The sequence below is a fragment of the Erithacus rubecula genome (assembly GCF_903797595.1).
Source record: "Erithacus rubecula genome assembly, chromosome: 1".
Classification (NCBI taxonomy): domain Eukaryota; kingdom Metazoa; phylum Chordata; class Aves; order Passeriformes; family Muscicapidae; genus Erithacus; species Erithacus rubecula.
Genome location: NC_136658.1, coordinates 107,714,935 through 107,732,859, shown reverse-complemented (window position 1 = coordinate 107,732,859; position 17,925 = coordinate 107,714,935). Strand labels below are relative to the sequence as shown.

Sequence of the window (17,925 nt, the reverse complement as noted above, 5' to 3'; positions counted from 1 at the left end):
TGTCTGCATTGCCTCAGGAGCCTGGCAGGGCACAGAGCAGTGCCAGGGCAGCACTCAGAGTGCTGGTCCAGCTCCCTGCAGCTGTGACAATGGCCCTGCACTCCCTCCTTGCACTCCTCTTCCAGTGCCTCCTTTCCCTGCCAAGATCCACGAGAAAACCTGCCCAAACAGCATCACAGAGCAGGCAGTTTTCTGACATGAAAACAATTCATCATATAGGCAGGGTACTACATGATCAGCCACTCCATCATTAAAATGAGTTGGGAAGTGCCCTGGAGCACCAGTTGTGCTGATATTGTTTGATGAGTGGGTAATGAAGGTTCCTCCATTTGATCATCCATGAGTGGAACAGGAGCTTTGCTGTAGCTCCCATCTCCTCCCAAGTGCTTTGGAGGAACAGCTCCTCAGCAGCACAAGTACTGAGGCTTGTTGATCAAAGAGCACTAAATTTTAAAGGAGAACAAAGTATTTTAGGCATTTTTCCATTTAGACAGGAGCATTTCTCAAACAAGGGCAAAAGAACTCAAATGAAACTGCCAGACTTTCTGAGTCTTATTCATCTTTCAAGTTGAGCTGAGATTTTATTTTTGCTTTACAAAAGCTGTCAAAATAGCATTTTTATACAAACTGATGGAGCTTTAATTACAGTGTATTGGCACAAGAGGTCTTAAAAATAGGAGCTGCTTGAATTCAGAAATATCCTGAAACAAGAGGACTTAATTAATAATCTGAGAGCCTAGTACAATAGCTGATGAGAAAGACTGAGCTCTGTTTGCCCAGGACATTCATCCAGAGCTGTTTGGATGAAACAATGCCTGTGATATTCCAAGCTGCTGCCTGTTATTTCCCAGGAAATGTTGCACATGCCTTGTGGGGAGCTGAGCGTGGGACTCTCAGCAGCACTGGAAAGCAGCACTGTGAGTCAGGGGGGATTAATCCTGCTTTTCTCTTCACTCCAGCTGCAGAAACAGAAAAGTGAAGGTTTGACGTCCAGCACTACTGAAAAGTGAGATGAAACAGCCTTTGAACTAAAAAACCATGAGCCCTGAGGCTGCTCTGGTTTGAGAAATGCTGTATTTGCCAAGCAGAGGCAAAATGCAAGTGGGAACATACAGGGAGAGGTGGCAGGGATGGATCCACAGCCTGCAGCCAACTCACAGAGGAGCTGTGTCAGACACCACGGGCTCCCCAGACTGGCATCCCCTCCACAGCCTCCTGGCAGGACTGCCCAGCTCCTGAATTCTCACCACAGACTCCAGAATTCTCACCACAGCCTCCTGGCAGGACTGCCCAGCTCCTGAATTCTCACCACAGACTCCAGAATTCTCACCACAGATTCCTGTCAGGACTGCCCAGCTCCAGAATTGTCACCACAGCTCCTGGCAGGATTCTCCCTGTGGACACTGCACAGGCTGCAGCAGATCTGCCTTTTTGGTGACCACAGTCTGCAGAGACAAATCAGAGTTTAGCCAAGGAGCCTTTTCTGGGAAATGATCCACTGGCAGCAGGAGCTGTTTTAGTCAAGACACTCCCTACATGTGTACAGCAGTATGCTAATTGCAGCATAGCTCACCAGATGCTCATACACTGAAAAGGGTCCTGGCATACATTTTTGTTTGCCTGGTGGGCCCTAATGACACATTTCTCCTCATTATTCTCTGAATTTTATAGTGTTCACAGTACATTCAGAAGCCCAATATAGTGGGTGCAATTTTTTTTTTTTTCCTACACTAGAAGAAATCAGAAGAAACCTTAGTGGGTTTGCCAGGGTTGCTTTGTGGCCTGGTGCATCTGGACACCATGGGATCCTTCAGCACAAGCAAAGAAGGGAGCACAGAGCTGAAAAAACCATGGTGCAAACACATTTTTATCCTTGTTGATGCAAAAAAACCCCCAAAAACCAAAAAAAAACCAAAAAAAAAAACCAAACCAACAAGAGACACCTTCAAAGATGTACAGATTTTTTTTTTTTTTTTTACTTTTAAACTGATCTGCTAAATAATATATTCTTCTACAGAAATGGGTGTTATTGTTTCATTTTGTGCATGTGTTCACATGAGAACTGTCCATGCTTCTAAAGACCAGTGCTCCCATAATGAACACAAGGGGCTGTACAGGAGAGGGGAGGGATGGTTTTCCTTGGAGGAGAAGCCTTGAATTATTCCTGTGGTACATTATGAGGAGTTTAATTCCATTGCTGGCTTTGAGATGGTTGGGAGCCAAGCTGTGCCCAGGTGTTGCAGCTGTGTGAACAGCTGGGATTGACTCCTGTGCCCACCTCAGCAAAGGGAAGGCTGGAATAAACCCCCATGAGTAGCCAGCCACAGCCAAGATGCTCACCTGGTTTCTCCCAGCTGGGAGAGGTTGTCCTCCCCATCATGGTGTGGCTGCTGGGACCAGTTCCATGCATGGACATTGCTCAGGGTCCCCTTGGCTCCCCAGCTGTCTTGTCACAGAGATGAGCAGGAGGGGACCAACCTTTCCCCCATGGCCAAAAAACACTTCAGGCAGCTCAGCCTCTCTGGCTTCTCTAGGACCAACCCTAACAGCAAATCCTGCCTCCTGCTCTGGAAATTCAGGCTCATTCTCCTGTTGTTTCTGCACATTCATCCCGAGTTTAACTCTTGTTTCTCCCCCAGTGCCATTTCCAGTGTTTGGTCTCTTTCATTAGCACACAAATTGTGTTATTTCAGTTATCCTCCAATCTTTCAGGGAAATCCAAATCACCTCAAAACTTCCATCCCTCTATGCTGTTCCTACCTGGAAGTTTCTAGAGAGCCAGGACAGACTCACAGCTTGTTCTGTCTGCTGGTGCCTCCTCCTTCAAACAGCTTTTTGTGTGTGGTTTTGGGCTCTCTGCTGCAAACTGGAAAGGGCTCTGATCCCTGGATCTGAGCAGATCCCAGGGGAAAAGGACAAGCACAGGGTCAGCTCCAACTCACACAGACATCTTCATGAATGGATGAACTACACCCTAGTTTGATTAACCTCCAACTTCTGATGCTCAGAGATTGAATCTGAATTACATGGTTTGTGCCCTTTTTCTTTACTAAATGCTATAATCCAAAGTACATTGGATTGTTGGACCTGGATTGTTCCACTGTGGAATTCTCTCTACTTTTGCACCAGTAAATCAAATTTACTGTCTCCCTTCAAGCAGATTTCCGTCACAAATCAGCTCCCAGGGCAGATGAGCTGTGCAGGAGCCATGAACAATTGTTTAGGCTTTGTCAGCTCCTGCACTGTGCTGCTCACACTAGATGAGAAAACCTGCTGTTCAAACCTGACTGCACCCTCCTCCCACTAAAACTTCTTAAGAGTTAGATCCTTATAGGAAGTTTTGTTTCAGCTGGAAGGATTTTCTCTAACCACAAACCCTAATCCAGCAATTATTTATCCATGTGCTTAATTCCCACCAGCCTAACCATGGGCCTGGCACAAAGGAGCTTCTTGCACAGTGCAGGCTCCTTAGCTTTCTTCAACTGAAGGATTTTTGGGAGCTGATGGTTTGTTTTGGCCTCCACCATTTTTAGGAGGAACCAAAAAACTGTTTACTGGAGAGAGATGAACAAAAGACATTGATGAAATCCTGCTGAATGGTTTTGGAGCTGCATCAGAAACAGTGGGAAAAGGGAATGGAACTCATCCTCAGGGCTGCAGTAGTAGTGACTGTGGTGATGCTGTGAGGGTTATTGAAAGAACAGGCAACACCCAGGCTGCTTTCACAGGCAGCTGTAAAATAAATTTTAAAAAAACCCCCATGCAATCACAACCAGCTGATGGTATAAATGAGAATACCACAGTATTTTTTTTAATCTCATTTGTCTTTGTAATATTAGATTTTTATGAGACAGTCCTCCCAAGATATGTTAAACCAAGGGAAATGCAAGGCATTCTCTCATAATTCTAGTTTCTTATGCTTTTCCCACAATATTTAACATTGTGATTCATATGCTAATTAAAGGATTTGAGAATCTTGGCAATCAGCCCATTAAAATGTCACACATTTTCAAGGTGACATTTTAAAACCAGACTTAGCATGACAATGAAGTTTTTCCAGGCAGGGAGACAGATGTCTCCCACAGAGTGTGATTTAATCTTTTCTCCCCCTATCCCAGTGAATAAGTGGTGTGTCTCAGTGTTGTTTCAGTTTACAGGAGGTGTCTTACACAGATCTTTCCATCATCTGTGGCAGTGCCAAGTGCATCCCAGCCTTGCATTGCTATCCTGGACTTGTGATCAAAGAAGCTGAACATGAAATGGGTTATAACAATTCCACACCATTTAGCCTGGGAAACTAATGATGAGCTCTGAAATTTTACTCCTTTTTTTTTTTTTTTTTTTTTTTTTTTCCAAAAGCTATGAGATCCCACAGCTCATTACTCTGCTTTTTAGTATGGTTTGATAATCGGATCAAACTGGGTCTTGGGATTGAAACAGCTTTTTAAAAATGTGAGTACCCCCACAGCAGCCAATTCATAAGGGAAGTTTAGTGTCTGTTAATGCAGGAGTCATGTAATTCCACAGGAGGATCTGTGCATGGAAATTGTTCATTTCTGAGCAGCAGTAACAGCAGCATCTGCTCTGTGTGGGGGTTTGAGCCTGTCAGGAGAAGCTCTGTCATGCACTGTTCAATTTTCCCATTTTAAACAGCAGGTTTCTGCTGCAAACTCCTCTCTAAAAACACCTGAAAAACAAGTCTCACTCATGGGAGTCTGTGGGATTAAAAGCACATAAATTGCTTTTTTTCTCCTGTCATACTGTGAAAGTTTCTGTGAGAGAGCAAACAGAGTGGGCAAATCACCTACCCCACTAATGCAAAATCCCCTGTATTTGCCTGTTTTTCATCTTCTTGACTTCCCTGTGTCTATAAAACAAAGGAACACACCTGTCAGGGATGAGGAGCACTCAACCCCTGCCCACAGGAACAGTTTATAGGAAAGGAGCCTCATGGGGGCCACCCAGCTGCTGCTCTGACTCCCCAAAAAAATTTATTTTCCCAGAGGTTGTTCTGGAGCCACCCTTCTGTCCTCTTCCACACAGCACCCTTGCCAATAGAATTGCTCAGTACAAGAAAAATACAGCAAGAACTTTCTGAGGTGTGTTAAAAATTGAAGAGCTTGGATGCTCCTTTTCTAGGCAGGGTGGCAGAACAGCAGGTGATCTCTCCTTTCTCTCAGCTCTCCAGGGCAGTGCCTGGGCAGAGATGTTGTTTGGACTCTGAAAAAAAAAATGGGATATTGGAGGTCTGTGTGTGAATGCTGTGATAGCATAAAAAATCAGTAATTCATGATAATAAACTGAATAATCTGTCACTGGCTTCAAATCCCTTCTAGAGCAGGTCAGCAAGCCAGGGAGACCCATACTTGTAAAGCACCTTGTGGTTTTTCTGCATGCAAAAACCAACAGCTCCCATTATCAGAAAATAAAAACTTCTGGCCAAACCCACTTTTTAGATGTCATATAAATGAAGGAGCTGTAACCAGCAGGTCAGACATTTCTGGCACTTGGTTAGTGAGAATTCAAGCTTACACAGACAAAAAAAAAAGTTTTCTGGCTATTTTGGCACCCAATCAGGAATCACAGGTGTGCTCAGGCACCAGCACACACATAAAGCAGCTATCTGTAGACATTTTTGTAACACCACTCTTGGCTCTGGTGCAAGACAAACTTAGAACCAGGAGGGTTTGGAAAGTGCAAACCAGTGTTGTCACAGCCAAGGTTTGCTCTAAAGCCTCTGAGGAAAAATCTCTGTTTTCCAAACTGTGTGGAGGCACAGTTACAGCCTGGCTGGCAGACCAGCAAATCCTCTGCCCTGAAGCTCCAAACTGACAGGGACTTGGATAGCTCTGTAATTTTATACAAAAGAAAATAAATAAAAAAATTTTTAAAAAACTTGTTCTCAGCCCACTGATGGTGTTCTGGGCTCAGGACAGCTGGGACACAGTCCAGGCTGGAAAATGGCATGAGAAAATCAACACAAAGACATACAAATCTTCCTCAAATTTGTGTGCCCAAGCCATGACTGGAATGCCCAGTCTGCAGCTGCCCTGGGTAAGCCTTGAAGCCAATTTGCCCCTCAGTGCTTGTGCTGCCACATCAGGGCTGGCCAAAATTACAGCTTGTTGTTCAGGGCATTGACAAAACACATCTTAAGCACCAACAGGCTTGGGGCAATAACCACCTCCCTAGGAAGGTGGAAAGATTTCCTTTCTGATGAGGAAATTCCCCACCAAAAAAACCCCAAAAATCAGTACAAACTTGAAAGCTCAAAATTTAATTTTCTTTACTGAGCAAGCCTCAGCTAAATGAAATGAGCATTCAGTGCTTATGTGTTTGAGCTATTAAAAAAAAAAATCAAAAAATTCAAGCAGAGTTATATTAAAAACCAACCCTTAATATGCCTGTTTGAAGTGTTTTCCACCACTTTTCCCTGCCAGGCTTTGAAGCAGCCATGGACACTGGTGGTTGTGGCTGGGATCCTTGCTGCCCTTGTGGAGTGTGATGTGCAGCAAAGACATGGAAAAGGCACTGGGAATGTGCAGGCAGCAGGTTCAACACCCACCAAACCATGCTCACTCTGGGAATTTGGTGCTTCCCCAGTGGCAGCTGCCCTCCCACCTCTCCCCAGTGCTGCCCAGGAGTCACTGGTGCCTGCAGGGAGGTGATTTCTTATGGTGGGGAAGAGCTGAAGAAATATTTTCCTGGAGGTTATTGTGTCATAGGTCTAAAGCACCATGTACTCCTGGAAGTTCACTGAGGTAAGGTGTGTGTCATGAAGGATGATTTCATTTCTTCCAGGCTGTAGTTTTTTTTTTCTCTCCTCACTCAAGACTTTGATCCTCCTCCTCCTCCTCTGCTATGTGTGCTGCCAAGGGCAGATCTCAAAGGGCAGTGACTCTTCCCAGCTCCTTCTCTTGCAGAGGACCCATTTTAGGGTTGTTGATCCAGGCAGTCATTCTGGCTTGTAGTAGGCAAAAACTACAAGATTCTCCCCTTTATTTACAGTCTTTCATTTTATCCTACCAGCTGTGCCATTTCTCCACCCTGCATGATTTACTGCTTGACCTTCAGGCTCCATGCAGGAGGCATCAGGTGCTGCATATATCTTCATAAAACAATGATATCTTCATAAAACAATGACCTAGGACAGGTCATCCAGCTTCACCCACTGGCAACTGCATGCAAAAGGCAGGGGAAAAAAAAAAGTGCATTTCTAAGCCTACATTTTTATTTATGTATTTATCTGACTGTTTCTGCTGAGGAGAAAATTGTGAGCACTCAGCAGCTCCCAGAGCTTTGATCTGCAGTGAATTACAGACATTCACATGGCTTCATGTAGGTGTTCTACAGATCCAGGCAGCCTTTGCATGAAAATACCTAAAATTAAATTAAAAAGGTTACAAGCTGATTAGTATTAAAAGCTTGTAGCAATTACTGTGGTACAACTCTTTCTTTCAAACATGGACTGTGCAGGCTAACTCAGACTGTTTACTATTTTCAATGCTGAGATGAAGTCCATTATTTCCAGTGCAACAGCCTTGTAACACCTCTGAATTTATCCCTAGGACAGAGGTCTTTTCTCATCCCAGTTGTTAACCTTTAACCAGGGAGACAATATTCCCTCTGAAAGACACATTGTGCATGGACAGGGGTTCCATGGCGTGACTTGCAGGAGGAACTCAGAGTTTGCAGAGTGAGAATGGTGTTTGCAGACTGTAAAAGGGAATAACAGCTCCTGGGACATCCTTTCCAAAGAGAACTGAGTCCTGTGCTGTGCTTCATGGATGGATTTATTACTCCGTGCAATGGGGTCAAAATCAAAACCTGTTTGCCAGATGGGGTTTGCCTGAGGTTTGTATATAAAAATTAAAATATTAAATAATTTACTTAATAAGTATTAAAATATTTAAATTATTTAATGAATTAAATTATTTAATTTAATTCATTAAATACTTTAAAATAAATTTAATTAATTAAATGTTTTAAAAAAAAAAAAAAATTAGCCTTGTCTTCTTCAGAGCTCAGCAAAAATGTCATTTCACCACCTTGACTCATATCAGAATGTGCCTCTAAATGTGCATTTACACAGGGCAGTCCTCCTGAAGCTGCAGGCTGGTGTCTCCTCTGAACTGCCTGGCAAATGAGCTTCTCTGCAAACACACCAGGGCAGGTGAGTGCCTGGATTAGCTCTGGGTAGGGGCACAGGCTGCCCTGGCTGCCCCATCCCAGCTCTGCTGCTCCTGGCAGGGATGCTCTGTGCTGTGGGCTCCCTTCTCCCTCCTGCCTTTCCCAGCAGAGGAGGAGGAATCCCTGCAGGATTAGAGGAGCATCTGCAGCCAGATCCTTCTGCCATTCCCCTCGGTGCACAGCAGAATTCTCATCTGCAGGAAGGGGAGCTCATGCTCCAATCTGCACTCCCAGCAAGGCCAGTCCCTTCCAAGGGTGACAGGACAAGGGGAAATGGCTTCAAACTAGAAGAGAGTAGGTTTAGATGAGACATTAGGAGGAGATTCTTCATGTGAGAGTGAAGAGGTCCTGGCACAGGGTGCCCAGAGAACTGTGGCTGACCCAGCCCTGGAGGTGTCCAAGGATGGACTGGGCTGGTCTAGGAAGGTGCCTGTGATAATTGATAAAAGATTTGTGTTAATCATAAAAGTATTGAGGTTTGTCTAAACCAGAGTACTAAGGTCTGTAGTGAAGCAAGAACACTAGATAGAGGAAAATACATAATTAAATCATTCTGTTTTAAATCCCCCTGTTGTAAATATCACCTGGACCTGGGTGTGAAGAATAAAGGTGAGGGCTGGGCTGGCTTTAGCTAAGAGCAAAGTGCCAAGTCACTGCTGCTGAACAGGGTCACCTGGACACCAGGTAAATGTCTCCATGCTGCTGGTGTGTCTCTCACATTGCAGTACAACCTTTACCAGTGTAGGTTTGGCAGTTCCATTTGCACACAAATTTGCAGACCAGGCTCATTAGACAAAATTCCAGCTGGAGATTCATGGATGTAAGGGGGATAACAGGTGTATTCCTGCCAGTGATGGCTGCAGTGCTTCCATCAGGCATGGTTATACCTCCTCCTGCCCAAATACAGGTTCATCAGCTGGCATCAGCTCCAGCCATGCCCCACACTGCCCAAAGCTGAAACCTTTTATCTCTCCACTATCTCATTTTTTCAGCATTATAGTATTAGCCACTCCAGTCCATTAAGAGCCTTTTTTTAGCCCATCTAAATGTAAAGCAGCACAATAACAAGGACATGTAAAAGAGCCTGGTATTTCTTTTCATGCTGGTACATACTGTTCACAAAGTCCCAGAAGAATATTAATGATGTCTGTCTTTACACAGGTGAAGGGGACTAATCATTTGAAAGGACTCCCCATCTTTGAGGGTTGTTTCATTATCCCTTCACAAAACACATTGAAATCCTTCACATGACACCCACATCATTCTCCCCACTCCCAGCTGCACAATCACTGTTCTAAAGAATTGCCAAGGGAGGATCAAAGAAGAAAATTACAGAAAATTTTTAGATTATTTTTTTGTCCTCAAGGAGTTAGCGGGGTGGAGAAGATAATAGCCACTTTTCTCAGTGATTGCATGGTGGTGGCAGTAAATTTTGCAACTATCAAAAGCTGCTGATCACTTCATACACCTCTGCCAGGAATATGAATCCATAAGGAATGCACATCAGCCTTCCAGCCCTGAGTGGTCCCACAGGCACAGCCACCAGAAAGACAAACAAGCCCCTAAAACCACAAGAGCTGAAATGGAGCCAGAGCTCACCCTCTCAACACTGGGTTTACCAGGAAGTTCTTCCAGTATTTTCTTCCTCCATATCAAGCTGAGATTTACCAGCTGGCAATTTTGCACTAATCACAGGTCCTAGTGAGGGTCTCTGATGTGAAATGGGTTTGGCTCAAGTTGCAACTTTGACCTCAAATCTTAGACTAAATATCTCAAATCTAAACACTGCTTCTCCAGTCTAGCTCTAATAACACTTCCACAGTGCTTACCCACATAGAACTGCCCACTGGGACTCCTCAGTTTAAAATTCATCATCTTTCTCCAGGGACAACCACGTTCCACCAGCAGACAGATATCTGTCAGGACAAGATGGGAATGGGGATCTCCTTTACCTAGGAGAAGTTAGAGCACATGCCATTAATTTTCTTTCCACTTTTAATCCTGCATGTTACTTTCTCTGGAAGAAACACACCATGGCAGCCCCAAACTGCTGGGCAGTCTGCACGTGTTAAATGAAGTTTCTGCCTCGAGGAGCTGACCACATAGTGGGACATGAATGAATTCCAGTGATGCCCTAGGATAAGTCAGCAGATGATGGCAGTGCTGGTGCTGGATGTTCTGCAGGGACAGGCAACTCCTCCTCCCACCTCATCCCCTGTGCAGGTCCTGCTGTCATCCTCTGTGTGAGCACAGTGCTGGTCACCAAGAGAGACACACCTCTGGTCACCAAGATCATCTGAGAGAGGAGTCAGGAAAGTCTCTGCCATGCAGATCAGTAAAACACTAATTACATCCTTCCAGGGAAAAAAATTGCCAGTGCAAAGCCAATTGCACTCTTTTTTTTTTTTTTTTTTTCCTGAAGTTTCTTGCTTGGCTGTGGCAGGGGCAATGATGGCCACAGTTTGTGTCTCCTGTTCAGGAATGATTTGCTGATTACCCATGGCAGGGTGTGCAGGGACTGGTGCAGCTCCTCCACAGACAGACAGGATCCTGTTTGGAAATTCTACAGAAGGGATCTCCTCACTTCCTCAGCTTCAGGAAGACTTACCCTTCCTGCCCCAGATCTCTGTGTTCCCTTGCATGTCCAGCTCCTCTGATGAGTTTAAACCAGGATAATTTAGACATGATTTCCTCATGAATTAGCCATTTTATTGTAAGTGGATGAGCTGAGCTGGGAACATTGTGCTCAGCCCAGCTGAGTGCAGAGAGCCCATTGAACTCATGGGCACAAAGCAAAGAGCACTGGGGCAAAACCAGCCCAGGAAAGGCTTTTCCTTTACTTGGGGGTGCACTTGACTCACCACATGTGAATCCTCTGGATTAATGCCCAGTGCTGCCTGGGGAGCAGGGCAGAATGTCATCACTCACTTCACCCCCTCCAGGTGAGTAAGGGCTGGGGGAAGCAGTGCCCACCTCAGGGGTGGTGCAGATGTGTCTTCTGCAAGAGGAGCTGCCCTTCCTCCTGTCAAGGCTAAAAGTGAGCAGCTGGTGCTCACTAGGGCTGAATTCCCTTTGTTTGGCTGTGTGTGTGTGATGAGTGCAGTGGACAGGAGCTTTCTCTGCCCAGAGTGAGGTGGGTGTGGGTGATGGAACCCTGGTCACTGAGAATTTCAGACTTTCTGTGTTGTCAGGCACTGACCCCCAGGAGAACACTGCACTTGACCTGAGGCTGTGGAGACGCTTCCAAAATTGAATGAGAGAACTAAGACCACTAATGTGTAGTTTGGATAGAAGTGTGTAATATCACATGATAAAAAACTTAGAATTTTTGGTTTTAGAATATAGTAATATATATAAAGCAAGATGGGGGTTTTGGGGCAGAGATTTCTTTCCTCTGCATGGTCTAGGTGGTACTTTTGTAATTGGATAGAAAATTCTGCATTGCGGTCACGGGTGTTTGGTTATTGGGTCAAAAGTAAAAATAATTTAGGTGTCTGTTCTTAATTGGACAGTTTAGGTTTAAAAGACCTTGTAGAGAGACAGAAAGATACATCACCATTTTTAGCTTGTTAGCCAGAAGTGCTGTAGCACTCACTGTAACATAGATAAGAATTAATAAACATCTGAGTCCAAACATGAAATTCCATCTCTCTTTTAATCCCAACTCTGGCAGAGAAGAAAAAAGAAGATAAAGCACAATATGTGGGCAGTGACTGTGCAGGTCCTGGCAGCTGAGTGCTGCAAACCAGGTGTTCCCCCTGCTCTGCCAGCAAAGCCTGAGGGCAGGTTGGCTTCTCTGGCATCTGCTTCTGCAAATGCCCTCCCTGCCAGGGTGGGAGCAGCTCCCAGCCCCAGTGACACCTCCTGTCCCCTGCCTCCTGCCCCAGGAAAACATCACGGAACACAGAGTTGGAAAGGATCTTAAAACTCATTTTGAAAATCCCTGCCAGGCAGGGATGCCTTCCACTCTCCCAGGTGGCTCAGAGCCCTATCCAGCCTGGTCTTGGACACTGACAGGGATCCAGGGATAACCACAGCTGCTGTGGGCAACCTGTGCCAGGGCCTCACAGTAAGGAATTTCTTCCTAAAACCTAATCTAACCCTCCCTCTCACTTTAAACCCATTATCCATTGCCTATCACTACATGCCCTTTGAAAAAGTCCTGTAAATCTATGGCTGCAGTGAGCTAGAGACACAGCCACGCTTCCTCCAGTGTGTCCCCAGCACAGCCAGTCCCCTGTCTCTGTGTCCAAGTGCTGAAATGCTGCTCATCCCTGATATCCCCCAGGCAGGAATAAAGGCAGCCACTCTTGCAGAGCTCTTTGCTTACCAGGTAGTGCCATTTCCTGACCCTTTCTTCATCTCTTGCAACTTTGATGTGATCTGTATTAAAAAAATAAACCCCAAATGATTTAGGTTGGGATGGACTTTAACGATCATCTCTTCCCAACCCCCTGCCACGGGCAGGGACACCTATCCCAGGTGGCTCCAAGCCCTGCCTTGGACAATTCCAGGGTTGAGGCATCCACAGCTTATCTGGGCAACCTGTTCCATGGCCTCAGCACCCTCTCAGGGAGGAATTCCCTCCCTCTATCTCCCCATGCACACAGGGCACGTGGACCTGCCTGTGGCTGCAGAAAAACGAGGTGGCATCTCTGATAAAGGATGAGTGTGGGAAAGAGGAGGCAGCTGCAGCTCCTGAGAGCCCTGTCAGGAGAGCAGCTGCTCTGCTTCTCACCACTGAACCATTTGCTGCAGTCATGGCAGTGACACCTGCGGGGAGAGCCTGGCACTTGTCACTCCTGTCCCTGTGACACACACAGGGTGCCAGAGCACAGGTGGGGTGATGCAGGGAGGGGAATTGGGCAGAGAAGACATATCAAACCTGAGGGGAGAGCTGGCTATAGGGTTCTGATGGCTCACACATCCCTCAGCAGGCACTGGAGCCTCCTTTCCTCACCCAGCCAGTGGAGAGAGCAGCTCCTGCTGTGCCTTGTCTCCCCAGAAAAGGATGCAGCACAAACAGAGGCACAGAGAGCATCCCCCAACCTCTGTGGGACAATCCAGGTGCCAGGGCAGGGTGGCAAAGGGAAAGCAAGGAGAGAGACATTGTCTCTGTGGTGCCAGAAAAGCCACATGTGAGGCCACAGGGCAGCAAATGTCTTGGGAACCTCCTCAGAACCACAGCAGCTGTGATTAACTCATGCTGGATCCCAGAATCCCAGAAAAGTTTTGAGTTTCCTGTGCTTTGTGACACTGAGCCCTGGAGAGCACTGCTTTGGACCTGAAGCCTTGGAGAAGCTTCCAAATTTGAGTGATGGAGTTAAAATCATGGGTGTGTAGTCAGAATAGAATTTTGTGATTTCACATGGTGAAGGGTTTTAAATTTGAGGTTTTTAGAATATAGTAATAGGGATGGGACAAGGTGGATGATTTTGGGTGGTGTCTCTGTCTTCTTCCTTCTTCTTCATGGTTTCAGGCAGTAGTTTTTGGTTGGACAGTTGGTGCTGCACTGTGGGTCACAGTTGTTTGGTTATTGGGTCAAAAGTATAAATAATATAGGTGTTAATTCTCTACTGGACTGTTTAGCTTTAAAAGACCTTGTAACTAGCTAGATTTGTCTCTATTTTGCTCACTTCTAGCTGGTAGCTTGATGTGTTGCAGAACTCTCTGTACTTTAGATAAGATTTAATAAACAGCCAAGTCTGAACACGAGGAGATTCATCTCCTTTATGTTTTTAAACCTGACACTGAGTGAAGACAGAAGAAACTGCAGACAAGCCACTCATTAAGTGGTGCAGTTACCACGTTTACAAATTCATACCTGGATTTCCCTTTTGCTACCTCAACAGCACTGCTGGGTTTCCCAACAAGCACAACAAAAAGCTGAGAGGGTAAAAAGAACCTCTTTTGATTTAGCTCATTTCCAATGCCCTCCTGAATATACCCACTGCTTCTTTACAGAAAATGAAAACTGAAAACTGAAAAATGAAAAGCAGCAGCTCTTCCCTGCTGGTGTCTGACACATCCAGAGCTGCTACACCTGAGTTCTGTGAGTGTCTGGGTTCTGTGCAGTTGTAAAGGTGAAACAGGAGGATTTTCCTCTTCTTTCTCTCTATTGTAGATTGTACCTGTGCTGAAACAAAACAAGGAGTGGCTGAAACTTCCTCCTAGCTGCACCATGGAGAGGAGAAAAGGGGCAGAGCTTGATTTGATATGACTACTTTTGACCAAAAAATTGCAATCTTATTGAGGTGGCTTTACACTGAGCAGAGGGATCACTGGGCTCTTTTGTTCTAATTTGCCATGGGGGTTTTGTTTGGTCACTTTGAGGTTTTGGACAGCTTTTTTGGCTTTTAATGAAGGCAGTGGCAAGAGATGGAAAAGGCTTAAAATTCAATTTCATGATGTAATGGCCAAAGTCCCTGTGCCTCTGTATTTAAACAAGCAGGTAAAAGCTGCTCTTTTCCCTATAGAAACTCTCATTGATTTCAGGGAAGCTGGGAAGTACCAGCTGATTTATATTGCTCTTACTTGAAGTTGCCTGACACAGAGCAGTTCTGCCTTGTTTACCAAGCAGAATTTCCCAGTCAAGTATTCCAGAAACACAGTACATGCAAATCTTAAGAGACAGTGACTAATTACTACTATCATTATTTCCTTGAAGATAAGAAGCTTTCACTTTCAAATTGCTGGTTTATTTGCTGAATACTGTTGGCTTTAGAGGTAATGATGAGTTATTACTTCAGGTAAAGCTAAATATAGTAGAAGATATTAGTATAGCTCTTAGAATAGATATAATATATAGCATGTAGATAATCATATGAATTCTTCCAAAGGCCAGGAAAAAAAATCAGAGTAATACTGCTTTTAATTTGATATAGCTGGTGTGTCACATTCTGCCTTTCTTGAGCTTTGAAATATTAGAAAGCAAAGGAAGCACAGCTATGTGAAATACTGCAGTGATAAAGGGGGAATGTCAATGGAGACATCCTAGACATCCAGCATGGCACAAAACTAACCAGAATTTATATGGGATGCTGCCATCTTGACAACATGCTAATGAGAAAATACAGTACCACAGCTCTTATTTAAAAGCACAAAATGCTAGTGGGTTGCAGCACAGCTGTAAAGGCAGTGAATCAAGCTGCAAGCCTGAAAACCTGCACAGATGGAATGCCAGAAATGGATGCTTTAATTGTGTTTCCATGTTGAATATTGTGTTTTGTAACTGCCTCCCTCCAGCAGTCACTTCAGAAAGGATTAACACCACAGCTACTTGTTTATACTGTGTTTTCTTTAACACAAGGCATGAGAAACTCCAAAGTGCCAACCTGTGCTGCTGCCTGGACATTTCACAGGATCCTGAGGTTGTCTCTTTCTCCTCTGGAAGCTGAGGAAGTGAGGGCCACATGCAGTGTGCAGTGCAATTCCTTTCCCATGGAATGAAGCTTATGCCAAAGGGTGATGTAACAGCAAGATACAACACATGGTGAGGATCTCCTTATTTTGTGTTAGGAAGAAGTTTGGGTCCATGAATAATTGGGGATTTTTTTTTTTTTTGGTGGGAGATTTCTTACATATAAAAATTTTCATGCATATATCCATATGTTTTTATACATATATCCATATATATCTTATCCATATTTATTTATATATATGTGTGTGTAAATGTATATATTTCTATCTGTAGATATATATATACATATATATATGACTAAGTCTGACATTCCCAAGTTAGAATTTCCACGCCACATAAGACTATTAAATTATTATCCCTTTAAGCAACATGCAGAAATATTACATCCTCCCTGCAGGTGTAAATGTGATAAATCTCTGAGAGGTGAGTAACTGCACAAAGCTTTTCCATGGAGAGCTGGAGCCCTGCTGTTGACAGAAGCAGGGGAGGCTCCATGGATTCTACCTGTATTTGCTTCATGCTGATTCCCTGGATTTAATATCTCCACCCAGCTATAAAGAGCTGTTTGAGTTCAATGTTGAATTAAGCAACCAACAGCATCCAACTCCTATTTCCAATGGGCAATGACTAATAAGTTTTCCAAAAGCTGTTCAAAGGCAAAGCTGGAAGTGCTGGTTAGGAAATGAGGGGCAGCCACTCCTCTGGATGTTCAGAGTTTCATCCATTATCTCTATTAATAGAAAAGGAGAGGGAAAATAGAATATTGAAAGAAGTATTCGTTTGCAGTAGTGGGGGATAATCTGGACAAATACATTTAATATCAACATTTAATTCTCTTTCCAGCCTCTGCATCCACAGCTATTGACAGATCACATTGTGCTTTCCCTCACCACACTCCCTGTTCTGCTTTCACACCAGGTCACCAGGACTGATGGCAGCAGGAACAACCAGTAAGAGTTAAACCCACAGGCTGTGTTCTCCTCAGATCAAAGCACTCCACACAAAATAGTTCAGCAAGGAAAGCTGAAGCAAATTTGGGAGTGCACTTAAATAGGCAGCAACTTTTTATTAGCCTGGAGATAAAGCAACTATATTGTATTGGGTTTTTCTTTTTAAAGGGACATCTTTGTTTACAGGCATTTTGTTTATAGAACAAGCTTGTTTTCAAAGTTTTCTAAAAAATGTAAGGATTGTTCCAAAGCATAGTTCTGCATTTGATTAGGGTTCCTTCCTGCTGTGACAGATAAAAGGTCACTCTGTTCAACTACGTGCTGCTGAAGGGGGTTTTAGTGAAATCCCAGTATTGAGAGTAGGAAGGATGATTTGGTTTGAAGCACTGAGGAAAAAAATTACCTTTTCCCCTACCTGCATTTTCAAAAGCTCCTTGGATTGTCAGTGCTCTGGAGAGAAACAGGGGAGTTGCACAGAGACCACAAAAAGCTCCAGTGCAGCATGGGGTGAACTTATGTGGCCTACAAATATTCTTGGAATGGTTTGAGGGTTTCCAGTCCTGCTGTAAAACTACATCCTCACAGACAGCCCTTGGTTCAAGTTCAGAAAATAAACACAAGCAAGTGACATCAGGTTTAACCACTAGAAATAAATAGTTCAAATACCAGGGAGAGGAGTGTTGTCTCCCTCTCTGCAGCAGTGGTATCCACTCCCTTTTAATGATTTCTGTGTGTTTTGCAGTTAGACAAGGCAGATTGGAAAACCTCTAAAGGAAGGATTTAGACCTTCCATCACAGCTTCCTTTCTCTGATCACTTTGCACAGAGCCCTTCAAAGCAGTGCACAGGTACATGTGGTCTGTCAGCTGAAGCTCAGGAGCTGCTGTGTGCACAAAAGGGAACATGAAATGGAATAGGAAAGGAGAACTTGAAGAAGAAGAACAAAAAGGCCTGAGCCATCTGCCAGATATCACATCTCATGTCACTCCCACACACTGCAATCTGTCATGAGTTCAAGTGTTGGAAGAAAATTTGGGTTTCTTCCAGCAGAGCAGCAGGGTGAGGATCACAGGAGTGCCTGCAGCCAGTGGAGATCACTGTCAAGGTCTATCCTGTGCTGAGGAAAAACATCCCTCAGGAACAGCAATTGCCATGGCAGTCTCTGATCCTTCAGAACTCAATAATATTGACATACAGGATCTGCAACCAACCACTGAAGGCAGTTACCTGTGTCCTCCTCTGATTTTCCTCAAGTGTAAAAATGGATTAGAAGTGACCCAATACAGGCTCTGGCTGCAGATTCAGATTTGTTCAAAAATGTTGGAGTTTGCATGGTGTCTGCAAGCTTCTTCATGGGATCATTTCT

The 17,925-nt window shown here is 44.5% G+C and overlaps 1 protein-coding gene across 5 annotated transcripts in view; it reads left to right on the top strand.

Moving 5' to 3' along the window:
* The window catches only part of PDE9A (phosphodiesterase 9A), a 53,091-nt gene extending 51,067 nt beyond the window's left edge, over nt 1-2,024 (top strand). For 3 of the 5 annotated variants that reach the window (XM_079297652.1, XM_079297651.1, XM_079297653.1), the window contains one exon: nt 960-2,017. In XM_079297652.1, coding sequence (XP_079153778.1) covers nt 960-1,010 — 51 coding nt within the window. In that variant the 3' untranslated portion in view covers nt 1,011-2,017. Of the gene's footprint in view, nt 1-959 lie in introns of all 5 variants that reach the window. The other 2 variants (XM_079297650.1, XM_079297654.1) reach the window with 1 other exon arrangement.
* Nucleotides 2,025-17,925: the final 15,901 nt, after the last annotated feature.